This window comes from Gopherus evgoodei, chromosome 4, assembly GCF_007399415.2.
Source record: "Gopherus evgoodei ecotype Sinaloan lineage chromosome 4, rGopEvg1_v1.p, whole genome shotgun sequence".
Lineage (NCBI taxonomy): Eukaryota > Metazoa > Chordata > Testudines > Testudinidae > Gopherus > Gopherus evgoodei.
Genome location: NC_044325.1, coordinates 142,183,532 through 142,206,470, shown reverse-complemented (window position 1 = coordinate 142,206,470; position 22,939 = coordinate 142,183,532). Strand labels below are relative to the sequence as shown.

Here is a 22,939-nt window from a genome sequence, read left to right as displayed (position 1 = left end):
TGCCGTCAGCATATCCCACTGAAGGTCTAACTGAAATCTCCCTATCTACTGGCAGAGTTCTAAAATAGCTTCCAATAAAACACAACCCGTCCCTGCTGATTACTATAACTGTGCTAGCACAACGTTTTAAATGCCATTCTTGCGTCAAAAGGACGATGTATTAAGGTTAGAAGGTAGAGTAAACCACATCCCAGAAACAGCCAGACATGGCATAATCCTTTAAGGAATGCTTAATTCCTTGCTATTTCCAGATGCCATCAGAATCCTTCACCCTCAAGTGTTTGACTAGGTGCTAAAACTATAAAATGCTGGGGATGGTTAATCAGTGGGAGGTTGAAAATTTTTTACAATGGAAGACTGTTTATTATCGTTTTCCCATTCTGAGCAATGAACTTCTGCTTCCCAAGTTAGAAAATAGTTTAAGAGGGCAGTTGCTATCCTGTGGTAGCATATGCTTTCCGTGATGAATCTAGTATAAGAAAGTCTCAATGCATTTACCTTCTTAAATTCCTCTCCACAACTTTTCCATGTATGAGAGAGACTAAATCAAATGGGTGAGCCATGCATTTTCTCAGAAGGAAGCAAGATGTGCATTCAGTCTCGTGTTCCAGGACGGAGTTCTGCAATTGTTGGCTAGCTACTGAAAATATCTTTTCCCCTGTACTGTTAAATCTTTTCCTGTGGCCAGCTGCTTCAGTGAAACTGAATCATGCATGTCTGTACTTAGCTTGGTGCCTCCTGCCATTACCAGCTGTGACATTTAACAGTACACATTTCTACAGCTCCTAAAACCCCATCTGAAGTGACTGGGGAAACTGTGTTGGGCACTGTATTAATTTAGATGGACTAAATGGGCCAAAAGTATTAATGTAACTCAGTATCAGGAGGTAGCCATGTTAGTCTCTATCCACAAAAACAATGAGGAGTCTGGTGACACCTTAAAGACTAACAGCTTTATTTGGGCATAAGCTTTTTGGGGGTGAAAAACCCACTTCAGATGCATGGACTGAAAATTAGATGCATATCTTATGATCATAAGATATCACAACAAATATTGATGAGAAAAGGTAAGAAAGGGAGGTCGGCAGACTGAATTAGTCCAAACAAAAAGCCCTATTGCTATAACCCAAGGACTATTAAGATTGTGCCTGGTAGACAAGAAAAGTGTAGTACCAAATATCATCTGTAAATCAAAGCTGGTGTGTCAGAAACTAGGTCTAATTGGTGGACCAAATCATGAGGGGATGAGCTATAACACACACCACTCCCGTTTGGGGTCCATAATGAAAAGAGACTTTGGGGAGGGGAGAAAAACTGGCTATGGGAGGGAGCGTCACCATCCTGGCTGCCACCCCCCATGATCTCTTGGGTCTCTGGCCTTCATCATCGTGATCCTGAGAGGGGGACCCAGATGAAATCACCAACTCTACTGGCTCCAGCTAAATCCCAAATACCACCTGGGATGAAACAGGATTGACCTTCACCACCACCAGACCATCTGAACTAACTTCTCCTTTCTCCCAAAAGGACAGTTATTTATCATTTTAAAACTGTCAAACAGAGGGATGGTCCTTCTGAAACTCCTCACTGAAAGGGAATAAAGGATATTAATTGAAAGCCCTATTTAATATTTTGTTCTTCTTTCCTATATCCTTTATTAAAGGTTTTAAAGGATTTTTAATGGTGTTTGCACCATATCACTAAGTGACCGGACATTCCTGTGTACCAAACCTCAGACCTTGTTTAACACTGTTTAATGTTGGATACTTATGATCTTAGGCTCGCTTTTCCCAGGGAAGCTCCTAATATTAGGATAAATTTCTAGGCCCAATTATCACAACAGCACCTTTACTAGGAGTGTCTTGAGAACTGTTAACACTTACTCTTCCCTGGTCGCTATAATCTGAGCCAAAGTGACTAACATCAAAGGATCGCCTATGCTTATTTAGTCAGGATTTTCTAGCTGTTACCAGCCCCTGTTCTTTCTATTTTATTTTCCAGGAGTACGCCCAGAGCGCCTCTCTGCATTTGATGAGGAATGCTGGCAGCTGATGGAAGCTTGCTGGGATGGAGACCCTTCCCAGCGTCCCCTCCTGGGCATTGTCCAGCCCATGCTGCAGAGGATCATGGACAGACTCTGCAAGTCAAGCTTTGAACAGTCAAACAAAGGGTTAGATGATTCTACTTGAAGGAAACAAGAAAGAACTGTTTTATTATGGGAGAACTCTGACCCCCTACTTGCAGGTATCTTCTTTGAAGAAGTAGCTCTTGCTAGGTAACAGGAGTTGCACCGGAGCAAACAAAAGATGTCTCGCCTCTGAGAGCATTTTGGACATTCCAACTTGGGTAGCAGCAAGAAAAATCCACTCCAGTGCACAAGTTACTCTGGCCCCCATTTTTATTACAATGATAAGTGAATAAATAAAAAATGGAGAATCCAGGCCATTTGGACTGCAAGGGATCTCTGCTAATCCTCTCCAGACTGACTGAAGGAAAAGCATCCGGTGCTTTAGGTAGCAACTGAGTCACTAGGGATTTATTACTGCAGTTCTCAAACAGTGGTAATGGTTGAAACAAAATATCTTCCATCTGCTATCATCTGTGGTTGACTTTTAGTATTTCCACCAGCTTTCCTTATCCTCAGAATTTGAGCTTGGATGGTTTGGAGGACAAATGACAGTAACTACCTGGGGTGAGGCCCTTAGGCTACAAGGACTTGGGGGGAATATGAGTGTCATTGTGCATTAGCTGCTTACAACACTCAGTATGTTTACATTGACAGGATCAAAGCATCCACACTTTACCTAAGGGGGAATTTCTGCATTCCACTGCAGCAGGAATACCCCCAAAATCATAAGCTATCTGACTTTTTTTTTTCCTTCCTCTTACTTACTCATAACCTGAGAGACCACTTTTTGTAAACAAGTTATTGCTTCAAATAACTCTGCTTAATAGTGGTTGTTGGGGTGTCTAACCTGGCCTTTCTTTTAGTCTTTTGGCAAGATGGGGACTTCAAACAAAAATGGTTCAGAGAAATTGCACATAGTATTTATAGAAACACAAAACATCATTAGCAACTATTGACTGATGTCCAAACGCACTGGAAAATTACCAGTTTGTGTTTTTAACTAAAATGCTTTCCTTGTTTTGAACTAAGTGTAAAGGCAATGATGGTTTTAAATTCTGCTATTGACATTTTAAATAAGATTTCTTCAACTTTTTAAAGTCATTTGCTGGGTGAAAAAGTACCCAAGGGAAAACAGGTCTGCCATTCTTCAGTGAGGGGGTGAACGGGTGCAGGGGTTGCTGTGTCCACATCTGATCTCTTCACTTCCTTGGGCTTTGCAGTTTGGTTGTATTAAAAATTGGAGGTCAATTGCAGGGGGTGTGTAGGGCAGGACAGTCCTGATACCCCTTACATGAAGGGCTCCTTCTGAAAACACACCCTTGCCACAGTGTTTCCTCTGCATTTGGTTGGGCAAGGTTGATACTTTTCGAAGTGCTTGGGGATGGGGGAGGGTAGAAGGAGGGAATCTGAATGGAGAACACCTTTTGTATGTGTGAGGAAACTGATTACTTGGCAGTTTGTCCCTAGGTATAACAACACCCCCAGTGCAGGAGATGGGGCAGGCAGCGGCTTCATTTTAACAGGAAATCTAGCATGCCATGTGCAAAACCATGCAGGGCTGTGAAATTATTACACCTTGCTGCTGGAATTTACTGGGTGGTACAAAGCAAGATTGCAATCAGTCCCCTCTTGCCTGCTAAACAGCTTGAACAAAGGAGAGGGATAAATAACCCTGCAGTGTTACTCAACAGTCTAGTTTAACCCATCTTCTGCATGCAATAAAACTGAAATAATGCTTTTTTAAAAAAAAGATTGCTTTTTACTTAATTACAGACGATGGCATAAAAACTGTCGTCATAGTTCCGTAGACAGATTGCAGCCTCTCCAGTAACTTGCATGGAAATGGGCAGCATCTATAAATCACATGCACAGAAAACCCAATCTCTTTTCAAAGCAGGATTATTACTAGGAACTTCACTGCCTTGGGGTATATCTATGCCACCAATGACTTTAACAGTATTAATCAGTTTTATATCCGTTTACCTTGTCCAATGGTGGCTAGTAACTACGTTGAGAACTAGAAGTGTCTAGGTCAGTATTTTTGCAGCTATAGACATAGTTTGTGTAACTAAACAAAAAAATAAATGAATAAAATGTAAATCTATATATGCAATTCCAGAAATGTCTTGTATAGCTTTCTCCTTTGTGGCACCTTCCTGACTTTTTTTTTTTTTTTAATCCTGTGCCTTTTTAATGCTGACTGTAAGTACTTTGAAATCCCTCCCCCCTTTTTTTAAAATAATTCCCCTGGGATTGTTTTATGTATCCACACACAGACCTGCACAATTTTTCCCACATTTAATACACAGGCACTTTCCTACACACTTTTTTTCTGTTGGGCACTTGACCTGTTGCAAAGCAGATTTCACATCTTTGTTTTTGCTTCAAAAGTAAGAACTCTTCAATAAAGCAAAGGAAAAACAAGATGCATAAACGATCCCATTAAAAGGCTCTACTAGCTAACCAAAGACAGTTGTATGTGAGTTTAATTCTAGCAGACTGAAAGACAGTAACAAACTTGGATATTTGTTAATATTGTGTATTGACAGCTAGCCTTGTATAGAAATACAGAGCCTATCATATGAAGCAGCCTTCATGGCCTGTGGATGAATAGATAGATGGATGTACCAAAAAATACTTAAACACTAGACTGTAAAATGTACCCTCACTGTTAGGCATGTAGAAAGAGCTCAGTGTTAAACAGGAATTCTGGTGGCTTCTATTTGTATGTGGACCCAAATCAGTGGTGAGTGCCAGTAAAATAGTGTCATCATTGTCTTATTTTAAACAAGACACTCTACAAAAGACAGAAATCCTTCAAAAGGCTCAGGCTGACTTAACGTGCATTTCAAAAATATACAAACCAATGGCACTCTTTGCCCCCCAAATCCACTATTCCTACCCAGCTTTCACTTCAAGCCCCTCTAAAGATGCACAGGTGGGGTTTAGACCTAAAAGGATTTGAATGGAAGCTTTGTTTACTTTAGCTGCATTGTGAGGTTTACTTTCTGCCACTAATTTGGTGGCCGTACCAGGTGCTCCAGTATAATGCTTATTCTTCGGTGAGTTGGAAGCATGTAAAAATAGGATAAAATTAGTTTACTGAGCAAATGTAGTTGCAGGGTTAAGACTTAAACTTGAAAGCTGCTAGTAGCTTACTGGGCAGAGATAAGAGCCACTCATCCCTGGCTGATTTACCAAGGTAGCAACTCTTCAGCTGTTGCTCTGTCCAGGATAGAAGTGGCTCGATGGTTTCATACACTACATATTGTGGAATGAGATGGAAGAAAATGCTTCCTAAATGCAGTGGAAGACTGGATCATAGCGATGCTGGAGGACTCCAGTCTCAGCGTTCTGATGCTTTGCCACTGCTGTTACTCTATAGCTGTCAAATGTACTGTATATCTGGATCTGTAGGACATTTTCTTTAGCTGGGCAACTGCTGGTTGGTGGGTGGGGGAACCCAAACATGTATCTAAACCGACTTGAGAGAGTTGCTAATTACATTAAGCAAACTCTACAATTTGCTCATTCCTTTTTAACTAAAAAGCAAGCTGCTCCAGTTTATGCTTTGCACATTTTTTTGAATGGTGATGCTAGCCTCTTTTCCCCTCCACAGTTTCTTTGGAGGGGTAGAGGATATTTACATTTCTGTTGGCTTACACATGGTGACAAGTTGTGTAGAATTTCAGAATGGGATTGAGTAATCCCTTTGCATCCCTTGCTGAAGGAATAGCTGTTCCTTGCTGTTCTCCTTTCCTTTGTGTTCGTATTGCATTCTCTGGACTTGCTGGTCCTACTTGAAGATCTAAAAATGACTTGACTTCTTTTTTTTTTTAAATACTTAAATATTACAAGGTTTTCCTCTCCGGGAGAAAACAGGAGCACATCTGCATTTAAAAACTCCCTCAGGGGCTTAAGTAGCACTAATGTTAAAGGTTTTTATTTTTACTTCATGCCCTTTATTTTGGGAGCCTGTTGAACTTTGGCTGACCTGAAGTTCAGTGGTGAAAACGGTTACATTTTCGGGGTTAGGGGGAGAAGTTAAGAACTGTACAGCTCCATTGTAATGTCATTACATTTTGTATTGCTTTTTTATTTTAAACTTTAAAGGACTGATGTATATTACATTGTTAAAGGAAAAGGTAACGAACTTACCAAGTGTGTAGGAAAAAGTGCAATAACCAGGAAATTGACATCAAGAACAAACTAAATCTTTTCCCTTGTATTATAACTTTCTGCAATACTAATTTCCTTTCCTTACCAGGTCCATATGTGTATTTTTAAGAGACGCGACTGTGGGTTAAGAAGGCTTCATTTAGTGCCATTATCAACTTGTCTGTTTTATAGATATTACATATAAATTGTTAGAATGCACAGAACACATTGTGCTGTATAATAAAGGTCACATTAACGTTTTATGTTTTTGCATTATGTCTGGCTTGTTTTCCCCCTTGACTATACACTCCCACCATATGTCTCTTCAGATAAAGTCCATAACCCAAAACTGCCCAGGAGCATTTGCTGAACTCCAGTGAAATCCTGCAAAGCTAAAGCTAGCCCTTGGGATTGACACTGGTCTGCCTCTTCTACCAGTGTAAATGAATAATTACAGGGTTGTCAATAGAGTTGGACCTGCATAAACCTGGTATGAAATAACTTTACTCTTGTACCCTGCTATGGAGAAAACTTTGGAATGGATAAGTAGTGTGCTTTGAGCTGAGGCTTTCTGCACAAGCCTCTTATTTTGGTTATGCTCCCTTTCAGTCAAATACTGTTACCTTCACTCTCAGTAAGCTTTCCAAATTAAATATTGTTGTTATGGCTGTAGCTTTTACTGAGCAGAGTAGCCAGAAGAAGTTTGTTCCCATCTGGTACCTGTGAGGGTTGACCTTTATCTATCTAAAACTCCTGTAATAACCCCATAGTGCTGCTCTGCAGCTCAACCTTATAAGCTGTCTCCCTATCTATTAATCAGCCTTGCATAAAGTGAGAGCCCAAGCAGAATGAAATGACTGACTTGGTAACAGGTAATAAATGTGGCTTTCATCTTACAGGTAAGTTAGTAAAACATACTTCGTGCCTGTGTCTGATACTAGTACCATAGGCTGTCTTAGTTTCTCTTTTTGTGTGTGTTGGGAGGTGGGGTAAGGTATCGTGTCACCTAATGATGGGGAGATCTTGCCCCTTACTTTTACTAGTTTGTCAAGTTTCTTAAGTTGCCCTTCAGAAATGGCACACTTCCTCTTTTTAAGCAACTGGTCTGCTGGAGAGCAAAATCCTTTAGTGCAGAATTCTATAGCAACCTGGGGGACGAGTAATGAGAGCCACTTAAATGAATGAACGGAAGCTGCTTATCAATTGCTCTAGATATGTGCTTCATACACGCCCAGCTTCTCTTTCCAAGCTGGAGTTAAGTCAGTGTCACTTAATCTACCACGAACAACGAGAAGTCTAGTGCCACCTTAAAGACTAAGTCTCTGGATACAGACTACCGGACCAATCCCTCCGATTTTTTAACAAGCTCCGTTACAGAACTTGTTAAGCGGGCCGAGGGCAGGATACTACAGCGCCAGCCTGCTTTTACCAAGGAGTGAGGTTAGCTATTTAGTAATCTCTGTGCAGGCGGAGAACAGAATCCAGGACAAATTCTGCTCTTGATTGCTGTTCACACTCGTACAGCCCCGCCACGGGGCTATTGCACAAACCAGACCAATGCCCAAGTCAAAAGTCTGAGCGTTAGAGAGCGCTGTCGCGTTGGTGCTGTACAATATCTTAGGAGCCTGGAGCAGAGCTTGCCCCCATAGGCTCTCGCTCCCAGCAGGGAAATAGGGAAGCCAATTAGCCTAGTAGAGCTCCTGCTAAGCGGGGCACCACTCCCCCACCTCCCCTCAGCTGTGCCAGAACCCCTCCCCTCGTGCACCCGGAACCTCACCCTCGGCTGTCTGCTCCCGGTAGGAACCTTTTCCCCGGGCACCACTGCGGGGTGGCCACGGCGGTGCCTGACGCCCTAGTCCGTGGCCTGGCTGGCGGAGCTGTGCTTCTCCTCTACCCCGCGCTCCAGAGCCGACGGGAGGAGAAACAGAAGTCTGGGTAGGAGGTCCGCGCGCCGGGGCAGTTTATCAGGCAGCGCACAGGACAGCCCCGCTCAAGGAGGAGGCCCCCGGGGTCTTTGACGCTGAGCGGCGGGGACGGAGCGAGACAGCGGCCAAGATGAACCTGGAGCTGCTCGGTGAGTGGGCGCTCGCGCTTTGCCCCCCACGGAGTCCTATCTACTCCCTTCCGCCCCAGGGGGCGGCTTCGGAGGCGGCAGGGCGGGGCCTCCTCGGTGGGGTCCCCAGGGCCGGGTCCCGCTTCTGGAAGGCGGGAGGGTCTCCCAGGGGGTGCGCGGAGTCCCGAGGGCTGGGGGCAGCGGGGGCAAGGGGGTTCCTGCAGGGCAGGGCCAGCGAGGGGGTGCGCTGGGCTGGCGAGAGAGAAGGGAAGGTCTGGTGTGGGCTGGGGGAGAGGGGCAAAGCCCCTTGTACTGGAGAGTCCAGGCCCCACGAGGTTTCTAGGGAGGAGCACTCTCAGCAGAGGGCCCGGTCTCTACAGTGGGGGCTCAGGTCTGGTCCCCTTAGGTGACACTTGCTGGGTTGTTAGCGTCATGCGCGGCCCGTGTTGTGCTGCTGCAGTTGTCACTCGCTTTTACATCCTTCTCCTTGCCCTGGGAACATGCAGAAAGAGCATCTGGTTTGGCTGTCACCCGGAGAAGTAGCACTCCTGTGTACACAAACTTGCAAGCTGTTCCCATCCACCCCACTGGCAGGGGTGTTAAGCAGGTTGAACTTTGTAGCTGTACTGCTCCCCAGAGTGTGGGGCTGTCATTTTTTGGACAGAAATAATTTCTCACCCCCCAATCCAAATTCAGTACTTCAGTTTTATTATTTTGAGAAATATTCCCATATTTGGAGTCTGCAAGTAGGAAAATCAGGTTTTTTTTTAAGCAAAATTGTGGGACACCTGTTACAAAGAGATGAGGAGGCAGGAAACTGCATGTTGAAGGGTTTTGACAACTGTTTGGTGGCAACAGTGCTTTTGATTTTCCCCTTTAAACCTGGTCAAGAGGCTGGGTTGACATTAAAAAAACAGAGAATCCTAATTTTGCAGTGTATAATGGCTCAGACTATTTATGGGGGTGGATGAGGTGTCAGCCTGATGGTGGTTCTTGTACAAACATACTCTTGGTCATTTTCACCAACGCAGCAGTTCATTCATATAGCCAAAGTCTGTGCAGGTTTATGAAACCTTGGGGGCAGAAGGAAGGAGGAGGGGGAAGAATCTTATTTGAAAACTGACAGCAAATTTGGGACAGGCCTCGATAGTCGGGTAAATCTCATTACATCTGTGGTAAAACTTGAAGACCCCCAATGACATATGCATGATTTATCTATGTTAGTTTAAGGTATAATCCTGCTGTATGCAGAGTGCCCTTATTACTTATTGTTTGTACTGGGAGTTGAGCGTGCTTGTAGGATCAGACCATCAGTGTAATTATAAACCTAATCTATTAGCATAATAACAGCAGGCTTGTGTCTAAATGGAAACAGTGGGATTATTCAGTATAAAATATGTGATTTTCATAGAATTTCATTCAAGCATTATGTTTCTGTTTTGTTGCAGAGTCCTTTGGACAGAACTATCCTGAGGTAAATCTCTTTTTTGAGAGGTCACTCTTTCTTAGTTTTTGTTGGATTACTGACTTGATTTTATTTATATTCACTTTTAATCTGTCTTGCATAATTTAATTGTTGTTTTTAAAAAACCAAAAGCCAAACAAGTCAGCTGTTACAGGGCTATGCTTAATTGAGGCTTTTAAAATAGGAAAGTCGTCATGCCTTGCAAATATATCCATTCCAAAATTGGTTGTGCTAAGTATGTGCATGCCTTGTTTGTAAACAGTCAAGTGGCGTAGGGAAGGGATGGCTGTGTGGGTATAAAACTCTACGTTGAGTAGTTCGGTCTTTTTGAGAATCAAAAAACTGTTCATGAATTGAATGTATTACTTCTATATTATCTTCAAATCAGGCATCAGACTATTTGACTTAGAAATTTATCAGGTTGGCTCCCAGAACTCATGAAAAGTACACTCTTAGCGTAGAACTTGGATTAAAAATAAGAAGTAGTCTCTGTCTTACACCTCTGATGGCTGTTTGATTTGTTTTGTTTTGTTTCCCATTTGGCTTGGAGAAGTGGAATTTTAAATATGCTACCTTTTCCCCTTTAAAATAAATTGTAAACATATTTCTGTACTTAGTGAGCTTTAGAAAATGCCCTTTTAAAAGCAATTTCACTCCTACTGACTGGGCTTAAACCTGGTTGAGTGTTCCTTCAAGATATGGCTACTGATCATCCAAGCATCTGGCTCTTGGTGTGCCACTGAAATCTTGGGTGGTAGCTCATACATTTTGCACTTAAGGTTTAAAAGTAGGTAAAGTCAAGTGGGCACAAAGCTTGAAAACAGAAGTTTGGCTTCTCACAGTCTCTTCTGCCATTGTTTATTTCCAGGAGGCTGATGGGACGCTGGACTGTATCAGTATGGCTTTGACGTGTACCTTTAATAGGTGGGGCACTCTGCTTGCTGTGGGCTGTAACGATGGCCGCATTGTCATCTGGGACTTCTTGACAAGAGGCATAGCCAAAATCATAAGTGCCCATATCCACCCTGTCTGTTCTTTATGGTAAGAAATTATCTTATAGAGGTTGAATGTGAGTTGAAGTATTATGAAATTTCTGTACTAAACCAGAGTTTATGGCAGTCTCCTAAGGGATTATAGTACTCAGTTAATTAAAGCCTCATTCCTTATCTCCCTTCTGAATTTCCTAAGATTCTCTTTCAAGTTCAGAGACTCTCCACTCCTTTGATGTTGGATGCCACTCTTTCCTCTCCAGGTTCTTTTGCCCTATTTTGTCTCTTTTCTCAATAGCTTTGGATGGCTTGCCTTTCAGATTTGATGTATCAAGACTACTGCATCAAGAACACACTCCTCTAATCTAAAAGAGCTCTCTTTCTGTCAAGAGATGTAATTGGCACTTAAAAACAAAGAATTTTAGAGGATACTTTTTCATTAAGCAACTTCATTCCAAGGTTTCACTCTATTCAGGATTATAATCTGTGTATTAGCATAATATTTCTACTTTGCTGTGAATGGAATTTGGTCAAATCTGTGCTTGCTGTAGGCCAGATACTGTGAGGTGCTGGCCATTCTCAAGACCCACTGAAGTCAACATACAAAAGCAAATAAATGACGATCTAAGCCAGTGCTTCATAGGATCTGATTCTCGTAGCGAGTTTTAAAGAAATGATTTCCATAATCAGTCTGCGGAAACACAAAGATAAAAGCTATATGGAGCTGTCCAGCAGACAGTTTTATAATAGTGACTCATAGTTCTAATAGACTAATTAAACTTTTTTTTTTTTTTTGGTGAGCTTAGGTTTTGTGGGGTGTTTTTTGTTTTTTGTTTTGTTTTTTGTTTTTTTTTTTTTCCAGAAAGGTTAATATGTTTCTCTCTCTTGCAGCTGGAGTCGAGATGGTCACAAATTGGTGAGTGCTTCAACTGATAACATCGTATCACAGTGGGATGTTCTGTCTGGAGACTGTGACCAGAGGTTTCGGTTCCCTTCACCCATCTTGAAAGTTCAGTATCACCCCCGAGACCAGTAAGTTGTATGGAAAAGATCCATTTTCAGGGGGCTTTTATGAGCTGAATGAATGCTCTCTTCCCTATAGTTGTATAATCATGAAAACATGTTTATTAGATCTTATAAAAATATTTTTCTAAAAGCCTGAATGTTGTGTCTAGTCCACCAGATGTTCTCCCTTTAATGTGTTAACAATGCGAACAAAATAAAAATGTTTTTGTAATGACTGTAGCCTGCTGAAAAATAGTTTTGGAAAGTGGAAGAGGGTAAACAAAAGGATATGGGTGAACAATTTATTTACAAATTTCTTGTTGAGTTGACATGATGTATAAAGTTGGGAAAACATCCATAAAGAGATGTAAACAAAAAGGAAAAAATAAACACCAGATCATATTGTTTTACGATTGTTTGCGAGAATAAGTCAGGACAAGAAAACAAAAATATTGGGGTTTTTCAGTTAATATCTATTGCTCGTGAGTGCAAGAGAGAAGCCAAGGAAACAAAAGAACATGCATCATTCAGCTATGATACGGCCCTACTTTTCACAGATTCCTTCAACTTTTTTCATACTTGTAAATGTGAAAATTGGAGACTCTAGGAAAAAAGACAAACTGTTGACTCTTCCTTTTTTCCTCTACAGAAACAAGGTTTTGGTGTGTCCCATGAAATCTGCACCAGTGATGCTAACGCTGTCTGATTCAAAACATGTTGTTCTACCTGTGGATGACGACTCCGATCTGAACGTGGTGGCCTCTTTCGACAGGCGAGGAGAATATATCTACACAGGCAATGCCAAGGGGAAGGTGAGACCACACTGTGCTGATGCTCAGTGAGTGAAATAGTTAAAAGAATGCAATTCCTGGTCCAGGTGCCTGACCCTTCTGGGATGAAGTCCTTTTGTTTTGGTCTGAGACATGTTCCCTGACAGCTTCTTGAATCATTGCTATTATAGTGATGCTGACTTTCCTTGGTAAAGCACTTTGACTCTATCTTTGAAATCTATAGATAAAAAATGATATTTAAGCACTAAGTATTAGTTGTATTGCTACTGTTTTTGAAAAGATTTTAGGAGTCTCTCTCCTTCTAGTGCACATAAACTACATGATAAAAAGTGCTATAGATGTATAATTCTTACCAGAAGTACTCCATAACGTACAGCTGCTGAGTTAAGCCGCTCACCGTGAGGTAGATATTCTCCCTATTTTCCTGAGAGACAGCATGAGGCATAGAGTGGGCGAATTCCTTGTTGCTCAAGGGCACAAGAATTAGTTGCAGAAACAGGAACTAGAACCCAAGAATCCTGACCTAGTCCCTGGCACTATACCTTGATTACACAGCCTCATATTGTGAGTATTAATGAAGATACTATTTATTTTCTGTTTCTTTAATCTTCAGATCTTGGTCTTAAAAACAGATACTCAGGATCTGGTTGCTTCCTTCAGAGTAACAACTGGAACCAGCAACACCACAGCTATTAAATCAATAGAATTTGCCAGGAAAGGAAGGTGAGTAGGAAAAAATTGGAGGTGAATTGAAAAGTTTTAAGATGGATGAATCTTATATAATGCCTGAATCTGTAATTTTCATTCCGTGCATCTGAAGAAGTGAGGTTTTTACCCACTAAAACTTATGCCCAAATAAGCCTTTAAGGTGCCACCAGACTCCTTGTTGTTTTTGTGGATACAGACTAACACGGCTACCCCCTGATATTCTGCTTTAGGATTTGTGATCTTTTGGATAAAATATTCTGAGTGAAAGAGTGTGAATACTTGTTGCTATGGCTCCAGAAGTGGTTGCTGTGGGGGATGTGTCAACTACAAAATTTAGGGGCATTCTTAACAGCTATACACTGTCTGTTATATAAATAGAAAATATGAAGAGCTGGAAATGTGACAGAACAGTGTGTTGGTTTCACAGTTCTGGCTAGCTTTTAAAGGATAAATTTACTTTTGAATTAAAAGTGGGAGAAATAGAAAGAGATTAATACATCTCTGGCATACATTTTTTTTCTCGTTGATATAGGGACATGTTACAAGAAATGTTTTGTTTATCTGGGGCCCAAGCCTGCAAAGTGATGTGTGCCTTCAACTCTCATAGACTTCAAGGGGAAGTTGTGAGCACTCCCTCTTCTAGATACAGACCTTTAATGTTGAATGTATAAAAAAATTATGGTATTTTACATGTTAGTTTAGGATTTAAAAAAGAATTTTTTTTTAAAGTCCTTGTTTCAATGTAATGAACTCTCTTCTAACTGTGGTCTCCCTCCCACAGCTGCTTTTTAATAAATACAGCTGACCGAATAATCAGGGTATATGATGGTCGGGAAATACTAACCTGTGGGCGAGATGGAGAGCCTGAGCCGATGCAGAAGCTTCAGGATTTAGTAAACAGGTAGGAAGCAGCAGCAGAGAGATTGGTGGCTTGAGATATAAAGCTATGTACTTTTGGTGTAGCATTCACTGCTCGGTGTGTTCAGACAAAGAATAGATCTCATTTAGGGGTGGCCTTTGGTGTAACAAGGCTTTTAAACACACTGTAAGGCACAGGTTTCAAATGAATAAAAGAATTAAATGAACCTCTCACCCAAGAAAACCTAATAACACTTTTCTGTGAAACCTTTACTAGAATCCTGTCTTCTCCACATTGTACAGTAATATAACAAGTTGCTTTGTTTTATGAATGGATCACTTGATGATTACCTGTTCTGTTCATTCCCTCTGAAGCACTGGCATTGGCCACTGTCGGAAGATGGGATATTTGACTGGATGGACCTTTTGTCTGACCCAGTATGACCGTTCTTATGTTTTTAATTCCCTGCATGCAGGACCCCATGGAAGAAGTGCTGTTTCTCTGGGGATGGGGAGTACATAGTGGCAGGATCAGCACGGCAGCATGCCCTGTACATCTGGGAGAAGAGCATTGGAAACCTAGTGAAAATCCTCCATGGAACCAGAGGGGAGCTGTTGCTAGATGTAGCAGTGAGTGTGTCTCCCATAATTTTTCTGTCAGTTAAATTGTAACAAAATTTCTTAATCCATTTAAAAATAAACTTTTTCTTTCTCCCCTTTTATCATCTGAATAATTCCAGTGGCATCCTGTCCGACCAATCATCGCTTCCATTTCCAGTGGTGTTGTGTCAATATGGGCTCAGAATCAAGTGGTAGGTGTTTTACAGATTAATTTCTATAGGGAATAGTAGCCAGTTAATACTCTCTGTGCAGGTTGTATTTTGAGTATTCCAGCAGGTGATGCTCCACAGAATTTTTCTTTCCAATATATTACTGAATTAGGTCTTGAGTAAGCAAAATCCTTAAGCGTGTGCTTAAGCTTAAGAACAGCAGTGAACATTAAGGGATTACTCATTTTCTTAAAGTTAAGCCTGTGCTTAAGCACCTTGCTGAATCTGGGCCTTATTGCAGAGCCAGAATTCTCACATAACAGGAGCAGTGTCCTTCTCAATTAATTTTGCAGATAACAGATCTGAGAACATAATCACAAACAAAAATGGTGAAACAGCATGCATCTCTCTGGTTATGGGAGTCCTTATTAATGTGCAAAGATGCTATAAGATTTCAAGGGATGAAGGAAATAAAAATGACCACAGAAACTTGCTTTTCCAGTGTTTAGTCTGCCATGTGACTATGAAGCTCAAAGAGGGGCTGGTCTTGTGATAGCACACGTGGTTTGGAGGATTTGGGGGCAGAGCTAGAGTACAATTACACAAATGTCTCACTGCAGCTGCTGCTTCTTTGCACAAGGTAAAGTTCTCTTTGAATTTGCGGTTTAGGAAAACTGGAGTGCCTTTGCGCCTGACTTTAAAGAGCTGGATGAAAATGTAGAGTATGAAGAGAGGGAGTCAGAGTTTGACATTGAGGATGAAGATAAGAGTGAGCCAGAGCAGACAGGTAACATGTAATGCGAGTATGCGTGTAACAGAGATGTGGCTGTAAGTGCCAATGTTTATTAAATAATTCTTATGTCTGGAGGAATAGTAAGATATGTGATTTAAAAGCAGTGGTAGCGAGATGATGGGTGATAAAACAAGCTGGGATTATTAGTCATAGGCAAAGCAACACACTTCACTTATGCCTTCCAAGGTTTATATTTGACATCCAGCACTTCATATAAGAAATGACTTCAGCACCTATGATTCATATGCCATACAAAGTGAAATACTTATGCATAAACAAGATAACTTCACCACTTGGTGGTGCCAACCCCCCACCTCCCCCAAAAAAACCAAAAAACACCGCCGAATGAAAGATTGAAACCAACAAAAGGGGGTAGGGTGTTTATCTAACGTACCCTTAAAAATCTTCAGTGTTGGAGATTCCACAACCTCCATAGGCAATTTATTCCAGTGCTTAACTACCCTGACAAGAATTTTTTCCTAATGTCCAAGCTAAACCGCCCTTGCTGCAATTTAAGCCCATTGCTTCTTGTCCTAGCTTCAGAGGTTAAGAACAACAATTTTTCTCTCTCCTTCTTGTAACCTTTTATGTACTTGAAAACTGTTATGTCTTCTAGTCTCCAAACTAAAGAGACCCAGTTTTTTAATCTTCTCTCATAGGTCATGTATTCTAGCCCTTTAATCATGTTTGTTGCTCTTCTCTGGATATTCTCCAATTTATCCACATCTTTCCTGAAATGTGGCGCCCAGAACTGGATAATGTGGGTTTGTTGGAATTGAGAATGAGATCAAATTTGTTACAATTTTAAAAAGTTATTTAAATGGCAGCCAAAGGCATTTAATGATAGTTAAGTTTTTCTTACTGACATATATATTTAAAAAAAACCTATTTAATCACCTGCAATCTGTAAAATAATTTTAAGTCCATTTTAAAGCATGGTATAGGAAATATTAAAAACTTGAATTATTTACTCATATAAACCTCTATTTTTAGTACTCCTTGTGAGATGTGGTTTATGACTAAATAGAACCAAATATATTTTTGATGTTGTCATAAACAGATAGTTAAGGATTAATGCTTCTTTTACCTGTAAAGGGTTAAGAAGCTAAGTAAACCTGGCTGACACCTGACCAGAGGACCAATAAGGGGACAAGATACTTTCAAGTCTTGGTGGAGGGAAGTCTTTTGTTGTGCTCTTTGTTTTGGGGGTTGTTTGCTCTTGGGACTAAGAGGGACCAGACGTCAATCCAGGCTCTCCAAATCTTTCTGAATCAGTCTCTCATGTTTCAAACTTGTAAGTAACAGCCAGGCAAGGCGTGTTAGTTTTATTTTTGTTTTCTCAACTTGTAAATGTTCCTTTTTGCTGAGAGGATTTTACCTCTGTTTGCTGTAACTTTGAACCTAAGGCTACAGGGGGTTCCTCTGGGCTATATGAATCTGATTACCCTGTACAGTATTTTCCATCCTGATTTTACAGAGATGATTATTACCTTTCTTTCTTTAATTAAAAGCTTCCTTTTTAAGAACCTGATTGATTTTTCCTTGTTTTAAGATCCAAGGGGATTGGATCTGGACTCACCAGGGATTGGTAGAGGGGAAAGGAGGAGTGGATGGTTTAAATTACCCTTGTGTTAAGATCCAAGGGGTTGGATCGATGTTCACCAGGAACTTGGTAAAAAAGCCTCTCAGGGCTGCCCAGGAAGGAGAAGGTTTTAGGGGGGCAGAAAGTGTTCCAGACACTGAAATTTCTGGATGGTGGCAGTGTTACCAGATCTAAGCTAGTAATTAAATTTAGAAGTGTCCATGCAGGTCCCCACATCTGTACCCTAAAGTTCAGAGTGGGGGAGGAACCTTGACAGACATATTATCTTGTAATTTAAAATCCACCTACACTAGAAAATGCTCTGCTACTTGCAATGGGCTTCCTCCATTTTCTCCCTCAGAAAAAAATGGTTTGGCTGCTGGTGTAGATAAGGGCTAACCCTTTGCAACCATTACAGAAAGCATGCTAGACACCTGAACGTGTCTGCTTACATGGTTTTTACAGTTTCCAACTTCAATCAGCTTGACAAGGTAGAGGTTGTATTTTAAAACACTGTTGCTGCTGGATTACTCAGACCCTTAGGGAAGAGGTGAAAAATCTGATTCAGATGTATTCAAGAGAAATGCTCTAGGCCTTTCTGCCTAACTTGGTGATTCTAGATCTCGCATGCTAGAGATTCCGGCATCAGCTAAAGCTTCTCTAAGGAGAGAGGTCTCTCTTTTCCCTCTCAGGCTATATTGCTCCATTTCTTTGTTTTCTCAGGTGCTGATGCTGCAGAGGATGAGGAAGTGGATGTAACCAGTGTAGATCCTATTGCTGCCTTCTGTAGCAGGTAATTTTTTTTAAAAACTGGAAATCCCAAATATGTGCCCAAGATTCTCTGTGTCGTATATAAATTGTACTCCTTCTAAATAGAACACATGTCTGTGTTCTTATTTCCATGTGTTGGGATTTTGCATGTGTTCCCAATAGTGCTGAGAGGAGTTTCATGTCTAGAGAATAACTTACTGAGACCAGACTATAGCTGAGTGTACAAAATGATTGTATTCTGCACACTTACATGCTGCACTAGCAAGGTGTAAAACCCTGGCATTTCATGCTATAGCTCAATCTTTAGTTGGCCTTGAGAAGCAATAAGATTATAGTCCTAGCCCATTGCTCTCCCTTGTTGTTTCCCCCCTATCCCCGACAAACTTCTAAAGATACTTCTGTATCTACCTTTTTAATTTGCCTAATCTTCAAATCTCACATCATAGCCAATGTAATTCCGGTCCAGGGAGACCTATGGAAATCCATTAGCACGGCTTTGTGTATCGTGAGGAACACTGTTCCTCCTAGGAGTTAAATGCCTTGCCTCCCCAGTGCTTCGCCTTCCCTTCTCGATCTTCTTCTTTGTTGTTGGCAATACATATTTTTATTCTCTGGAATAGTCTGGTAACTGTAGTGTCAGTGTGTGACTGCTTCCTGCAGAGACCATCTTACTTTAGGGACCTAGAGAAAAATATATTAAATGTGCATGGTTTAAAACTAAAATATTTCCTCCTTTACAGCGATGAAGAACTGGAGGACTCCAAGGCATTGCTGTATTTACCTATTGCTCCTGAAGTGGAAGACCCAGAAGAAAATCCTTATGGACCCCCACCTGATGCTGTCCAGACCTCCCTAACTGATGAGGGAATAGGCTCCGAGAAGAAGAGGCAGTCGTCATCTGATGGACCTCAGCCACCAAAGAAGAAACCCAAAATGACCAACATTGAACTGCAAGGAGTGCCTAATGATGGTGAGTGAAAGTTGCCATCATTGTAGTGCCCATTCTGCTTTGAAGATGGGTGTTTCATCTTTGCAGCATTCCCAGCTCCCACCAGTTTCAAGACCAGGTGTTACAAAATCAATCTCTAATCATGCTAATAGTCAAAAACCTTTCTGTTGTTTTTGATAGTAGCTGTCTCTGGCCATCACCCTGAACCAAGTTCTGTTATAACTCATATTCTTTTAGGAATGAATGAAATCATTCTAAAACAATAGTTTTTTAGTGCTCTTTGTACTTCATTCATTAATCTGCTCATTTAGCCATAGTAAGATAAATGGGAAGAGCTTTGCCATTAAATAAGTCACTTCTATCTCTGCTGGCCTCCACATAGAAATAGAATTAGAGTCTAGGCCTACACCAACAGAAATGCAGCATTATATGGCGGTAGGTAAAGGTGGTGAAGCCCAAGTATATTAGAGTTCATAAGTAGGACCAGGAATAGCAAAATACATTTCTTCTGTGTTTCTGCCACTGTATTTTGCTTCAGAGGGCCAACTTCTGCTAAAACTGAATTTGTCTCTATGATAAAAAGGTGACCTTCATCCTGTGGGAAAGCATTCTCTCCAGTAGCATTGATTTAGCTGTTGGAGACGGTGACACTTAAGCGAGTGATGGCTGCAGTAATCATTGCCATAATCCTAGTCCCTGTTTTGCCCTCACTCCTCTGATTTCATGCAGCCAAAGTGATTGGGGTGTTTGGTCTTATTTCTTGAAATGACTACACTGATCCATCTTTTACAGATTTTTAAAGTGTTTTCCTTCTTGTAAATCCCATCTTGTGACATCAGAGATGTAAGGGGAGTGGTGGGTCAGGTGACTTCAGTTTGCCACTCCAATGGCTATAATGCGTGTGCGAGGATTTCGGGTGTATCTGTCTCTTTGCAGAAGTCCATCCGCTGCTGGGTGTGAAGGGAGATGGTAAATCCAAGAAGAAGCAAGCAGGCAGGCCTAAAGGATCAAAAGGTAAAGAGAAAGATTCTCCATTTAAACCGAAACTCTACAAAGGGGACAGAGGTGCTTTACCTCTGGAAGGAGCAGCGAAGGGTAAAGTGCAGGCGGAGCTGGGACAGCCTTTGGCAGGTAAGGACCCAGCGTGAGCGTCGTTGGCTTGCTTGGTGGCCTTGCTTTGTACAGACCCTGACTTGATATAGTCTTACCACTTTATCTTCCCAAATGGCATTTGCTCACTGAATGTTTAGCTGCTGTCAAGGATAGGCAAAATTTTCCTTTCTTAAAGTGTAAATAACGTTATATTGATCACAAAACTAAAACAATGTACAAAATGAAAACACACATCCTGTTGCATATACTGCAACTAAAGAACATACGGGATTTTCTATGATAATATCAATTCAATGTTATGTCAACAGCAAAAATGGTGGTAGTTTGATTCTTTAACGTAGCGCGCGGCAGCTCTTACATTCATAATAGGCTTCAGTTTGCCAGTCAGGGAAGTTGTTTCTTGAAATATGTATTAGGAAAGAGTGTAAGTGGTGGAGGATTTTGGGGTGTAAGATATTGACTGCGTCATGCCATCATCAGTAGTGGTTGATATGCGAAAGAACTAAAATTTGCATAAGCAAATTTGAGAGTGGGGGGAAAACTGCTTCATAATAGCATTGCTGCTAGCAGTGGCTGCTTTCCCTTGGTTGCAGATGCTTAGCAGTGCAAAGACTATTGCTGCATTTTAGAAGCTTCTTGCTGACTTGACTTGATTTTCCTGTTCCTTGTTTTGGTATATGGTACATTTTAGGGATTCTCTGTTTTTTAATTAGGTACGTAGCTTTCATGTAACACTGCTCACCATACAAGCCTTCCCATTCAGTGTACACACACAGATTCTGCAAGGAACTAACCATTTACCATGAAGGAATTTATAAATATTCAGTGGATTTCCACAAAAAAGTATTATTTTTTTGTTGAGGATAGAAGTATTTTCCAGTAACTTTTGCTTATGAAATCTTTTATTTGTTCCACCTCTGGGCCTCTTCTGAATGAGTAGCAACCAAAACTCATGTTTTCCTTACTGTATCAGAGTACTATGTCTGTGTTTTAAATGGTTTTTGCCAAAATGTATACCTGCAACTTTCCATTAGGTAAAAGCTTAATTTCCTATAAAGAAATGTTAGCAGATGTACAACGCTCTGATCTGGCAGGGGAAGATGAGCTCTGCTTCATCTTTTATTTCTTAAAGGATGTTTTAAAGAGGACACTGTCAAGAGAAAATTAATTTTGCTCTCATGCCTGTGTTGGAATGTCATTGAATTCAGTGGGAGTTGTATTGCTGTAAGTGAGAGCAGGCTTTGCTGACTCTACATTTTTTTGGTCACTTTCTGGTTCTTGTGCACTACCATTAGGTTGTATTTCGCTTACCTAAATATGGGGGTTTAGCTATTTGACAATGCCCTTTTCAGCTGAAATTGACTAAAAACAAACTTCCGTGTTTCACACATGCTTTGGTAGCAGATTGGGAAGATACTCTTCTATCTGCATATTTGGAAAGGCTCAGTTAGGTCCAGAAAAGAAAAATATGAATTGGAATTTGCTGTGTTGTGCCCCATTTTCTAGGTGTGTTAAAGTAATTTAAGAGTGATGCGTGGAGACCCAAAGGCCTGATTGATTCATACACAAAATTTTGCATATCCTTGAGCTCAGCAGCTGCTGCTATGGATTTTAGGCTGTCCAGATTTGACTTTTTTTTTTTTTTCCCCCTCCTTCCTCCCCACACTGCTGGTCCTATGTTACCCACCTTGCTCATTGTCCTTCCTGCTCTGCTCCTGTTATGTTGCTTGTATTGGTATCAATAAGTGCTTGTTCTTTGCATATGAGGGACTATGATATCAGAAATTTGTCTACCTTCCAGGGTGAAATCTGTCCATTGAGTGTGCAGGTTGACTGGTTTTTATTGTTGCTACTTAATCTCCTGATGTACTGCGCTCTCCAAAATGCTTGAAATTAACTGAAGTTGTTAGCCAAAAGCAAACGTGACACTATGCAAAAATTACTCCTGATGGTGTTGAATGGCTTCAAATGTCGTCCTCATTTTGGCACTTTAACGTCTCTAAAATTATCCTTGATTGCCCAAGTAATTAAGCACTGTATATTTTCTTTTAAAGCAAAAATATAGTGTTAAAGAGTATTTGGTTTCTGAGGATTCTAAATTATCCAGGCAGGCATCCATTGCACATCCTGACTGCGCCATCGTGTCGTGCTGGAGGGACAGAACCAGTTTTAAAGCCAAACAAATAAAAGAATGACTGGGTGCAAAATACTGTACATTTTTTTTCCTTTTACCACACTGCTAATTAACAAAATTGTTTTCAGGTGGATATAAATGGAAAAGCATCATACACTGTTCACCGCTATTTGCAAACAAAAGAAAAAAGGAAAAAAAACGCGAAGTTGTTCAGTGCTCTTGATAAATGTACAAGGTGTCTGACCTTTTGAGGTTATGTGGCAATGTAGTCTACCTGTTCCTAGGCAAATGGCATTATCATCATTATCAGGTCTTTTCCATACTATATGTGTCCAGTCATACAGGTGTAGCTTTGTGAATATGTTTGTTTGACTTGCCTGAGACATTTTTTGTAGGCAGATCACCCCCTACATATCCTTTGCAGCTTGCCATCAGTATTACTTCCATCTCTTCTATAATCCCCTTTAAAAGAAATTTCCCCGTATGTGTTTTGAATGCAGTAAAAGTTAAAATAGACTCCTCCTTCCTTGTTCTTGCACATCATTATAAACTCCTGGATATCAAAGCTAGATGGAACCATGACGGTATAGTCTGACAGCCTGTAGCACCCCGGCTATAGAATTTCATCCATTATTATTGTTGATGTTGAGATATGCGCACCTGTATGGCTTG

The 22,939-nt window shown here is 41.0% G+C and overlaps 2 protein-coding genes across 8 annotated transcripts in view; both read left to right on the top strand.

Annotated features, from left to right (window-relative positions):
* Window positions 1–6,549, top strand: part of DSTYK (dual serine/threonine and tyrosine protein kinase) — a 62,147-nt gene extending 55,598 nt beyond the window's left edge. For both annotated transcript variants that reach the window (XM_030561560.1, XM_030561561.1), the window contains exon 13: window positions 2,002–6,549. In XM_030561560.1, the coding sequence (XP_030417420.1) occupies window positions 2,002–2,189 (188 nt within the window). In that variant the 3' untranslated portion in view covers window positions 2,190–6,549. The remainder of the gene's footprint in view (window positions 1–2,001) is intronic.
* Window positions 6,550–8,155: 1,606 nt separating this feature from the next.
* The window catches only part of RBBP5 (RB binding protein 5, histone lysine methyltransferase complex subunit), a 118,182-nt gene continuing 103,398 nt past the window's right edge, over window positions 8,156–22,939 (top strand). For 4 of the 6 annotated variants that reach the window (XR_004000249.1, XR_004000248.1, XR_004000250.1 and 1 more), the window contains exons 1-13: window positions 8,156–8,360; window positions 9,788–9,813; window positions 10,673–10,845; window positions 11,685–11,825; window positions 12,448–12,610; window positions 13,203–13,312; window positions 14,079–14,198; window positions 14,632–14,785; window positions 14,896–14,967; window positions 15,595–15,712; window positions 18,024–18,093; window positions 18,812–19,041; window positions 19,957–20,034. Coding sequence is in view for 3 of the 6 variants with exons in the window: in XM_030561557.1 (XP_030417417.1) it covers window positions 8,342–8,360; window positions 9,788–9,813; window positions 10,673–10,845; window positions 11,685–11,825; window positions 12,448–12,610; window positions 13,203–13,312; window positions 14,079–14,198; window positions 14,632–14,785; window positions 14,896–14,967; window positions 15,595–15,712; window positions 18,024–18,093; window positions 18,812–19,041; window positions 19,957–20,034 (1,474 nt within the window). In the remaining 3 variants the exon portion in view is untranslated. Of the gene's footprint in view, window positions 8,361–9,787; window positions 9,814–10,672; window positions 10,846–11,684; window positions 11,826–12,447; window positions 12,611–13,202; window positions 13,313–14,078; window positions 14,199–14,631; window positions 14,786–14,895; window positions 14,968–15,594; window positions 15,713–18,023; window positions 18,094–18,811; window positions 19,042–19,956; window positions 20,152–22,939 lie in introns of all 6 variants that reach the window. The other 2 variants (XM_030561556.1, XM_030561555.1) reach the window with 1 other exon arrangement.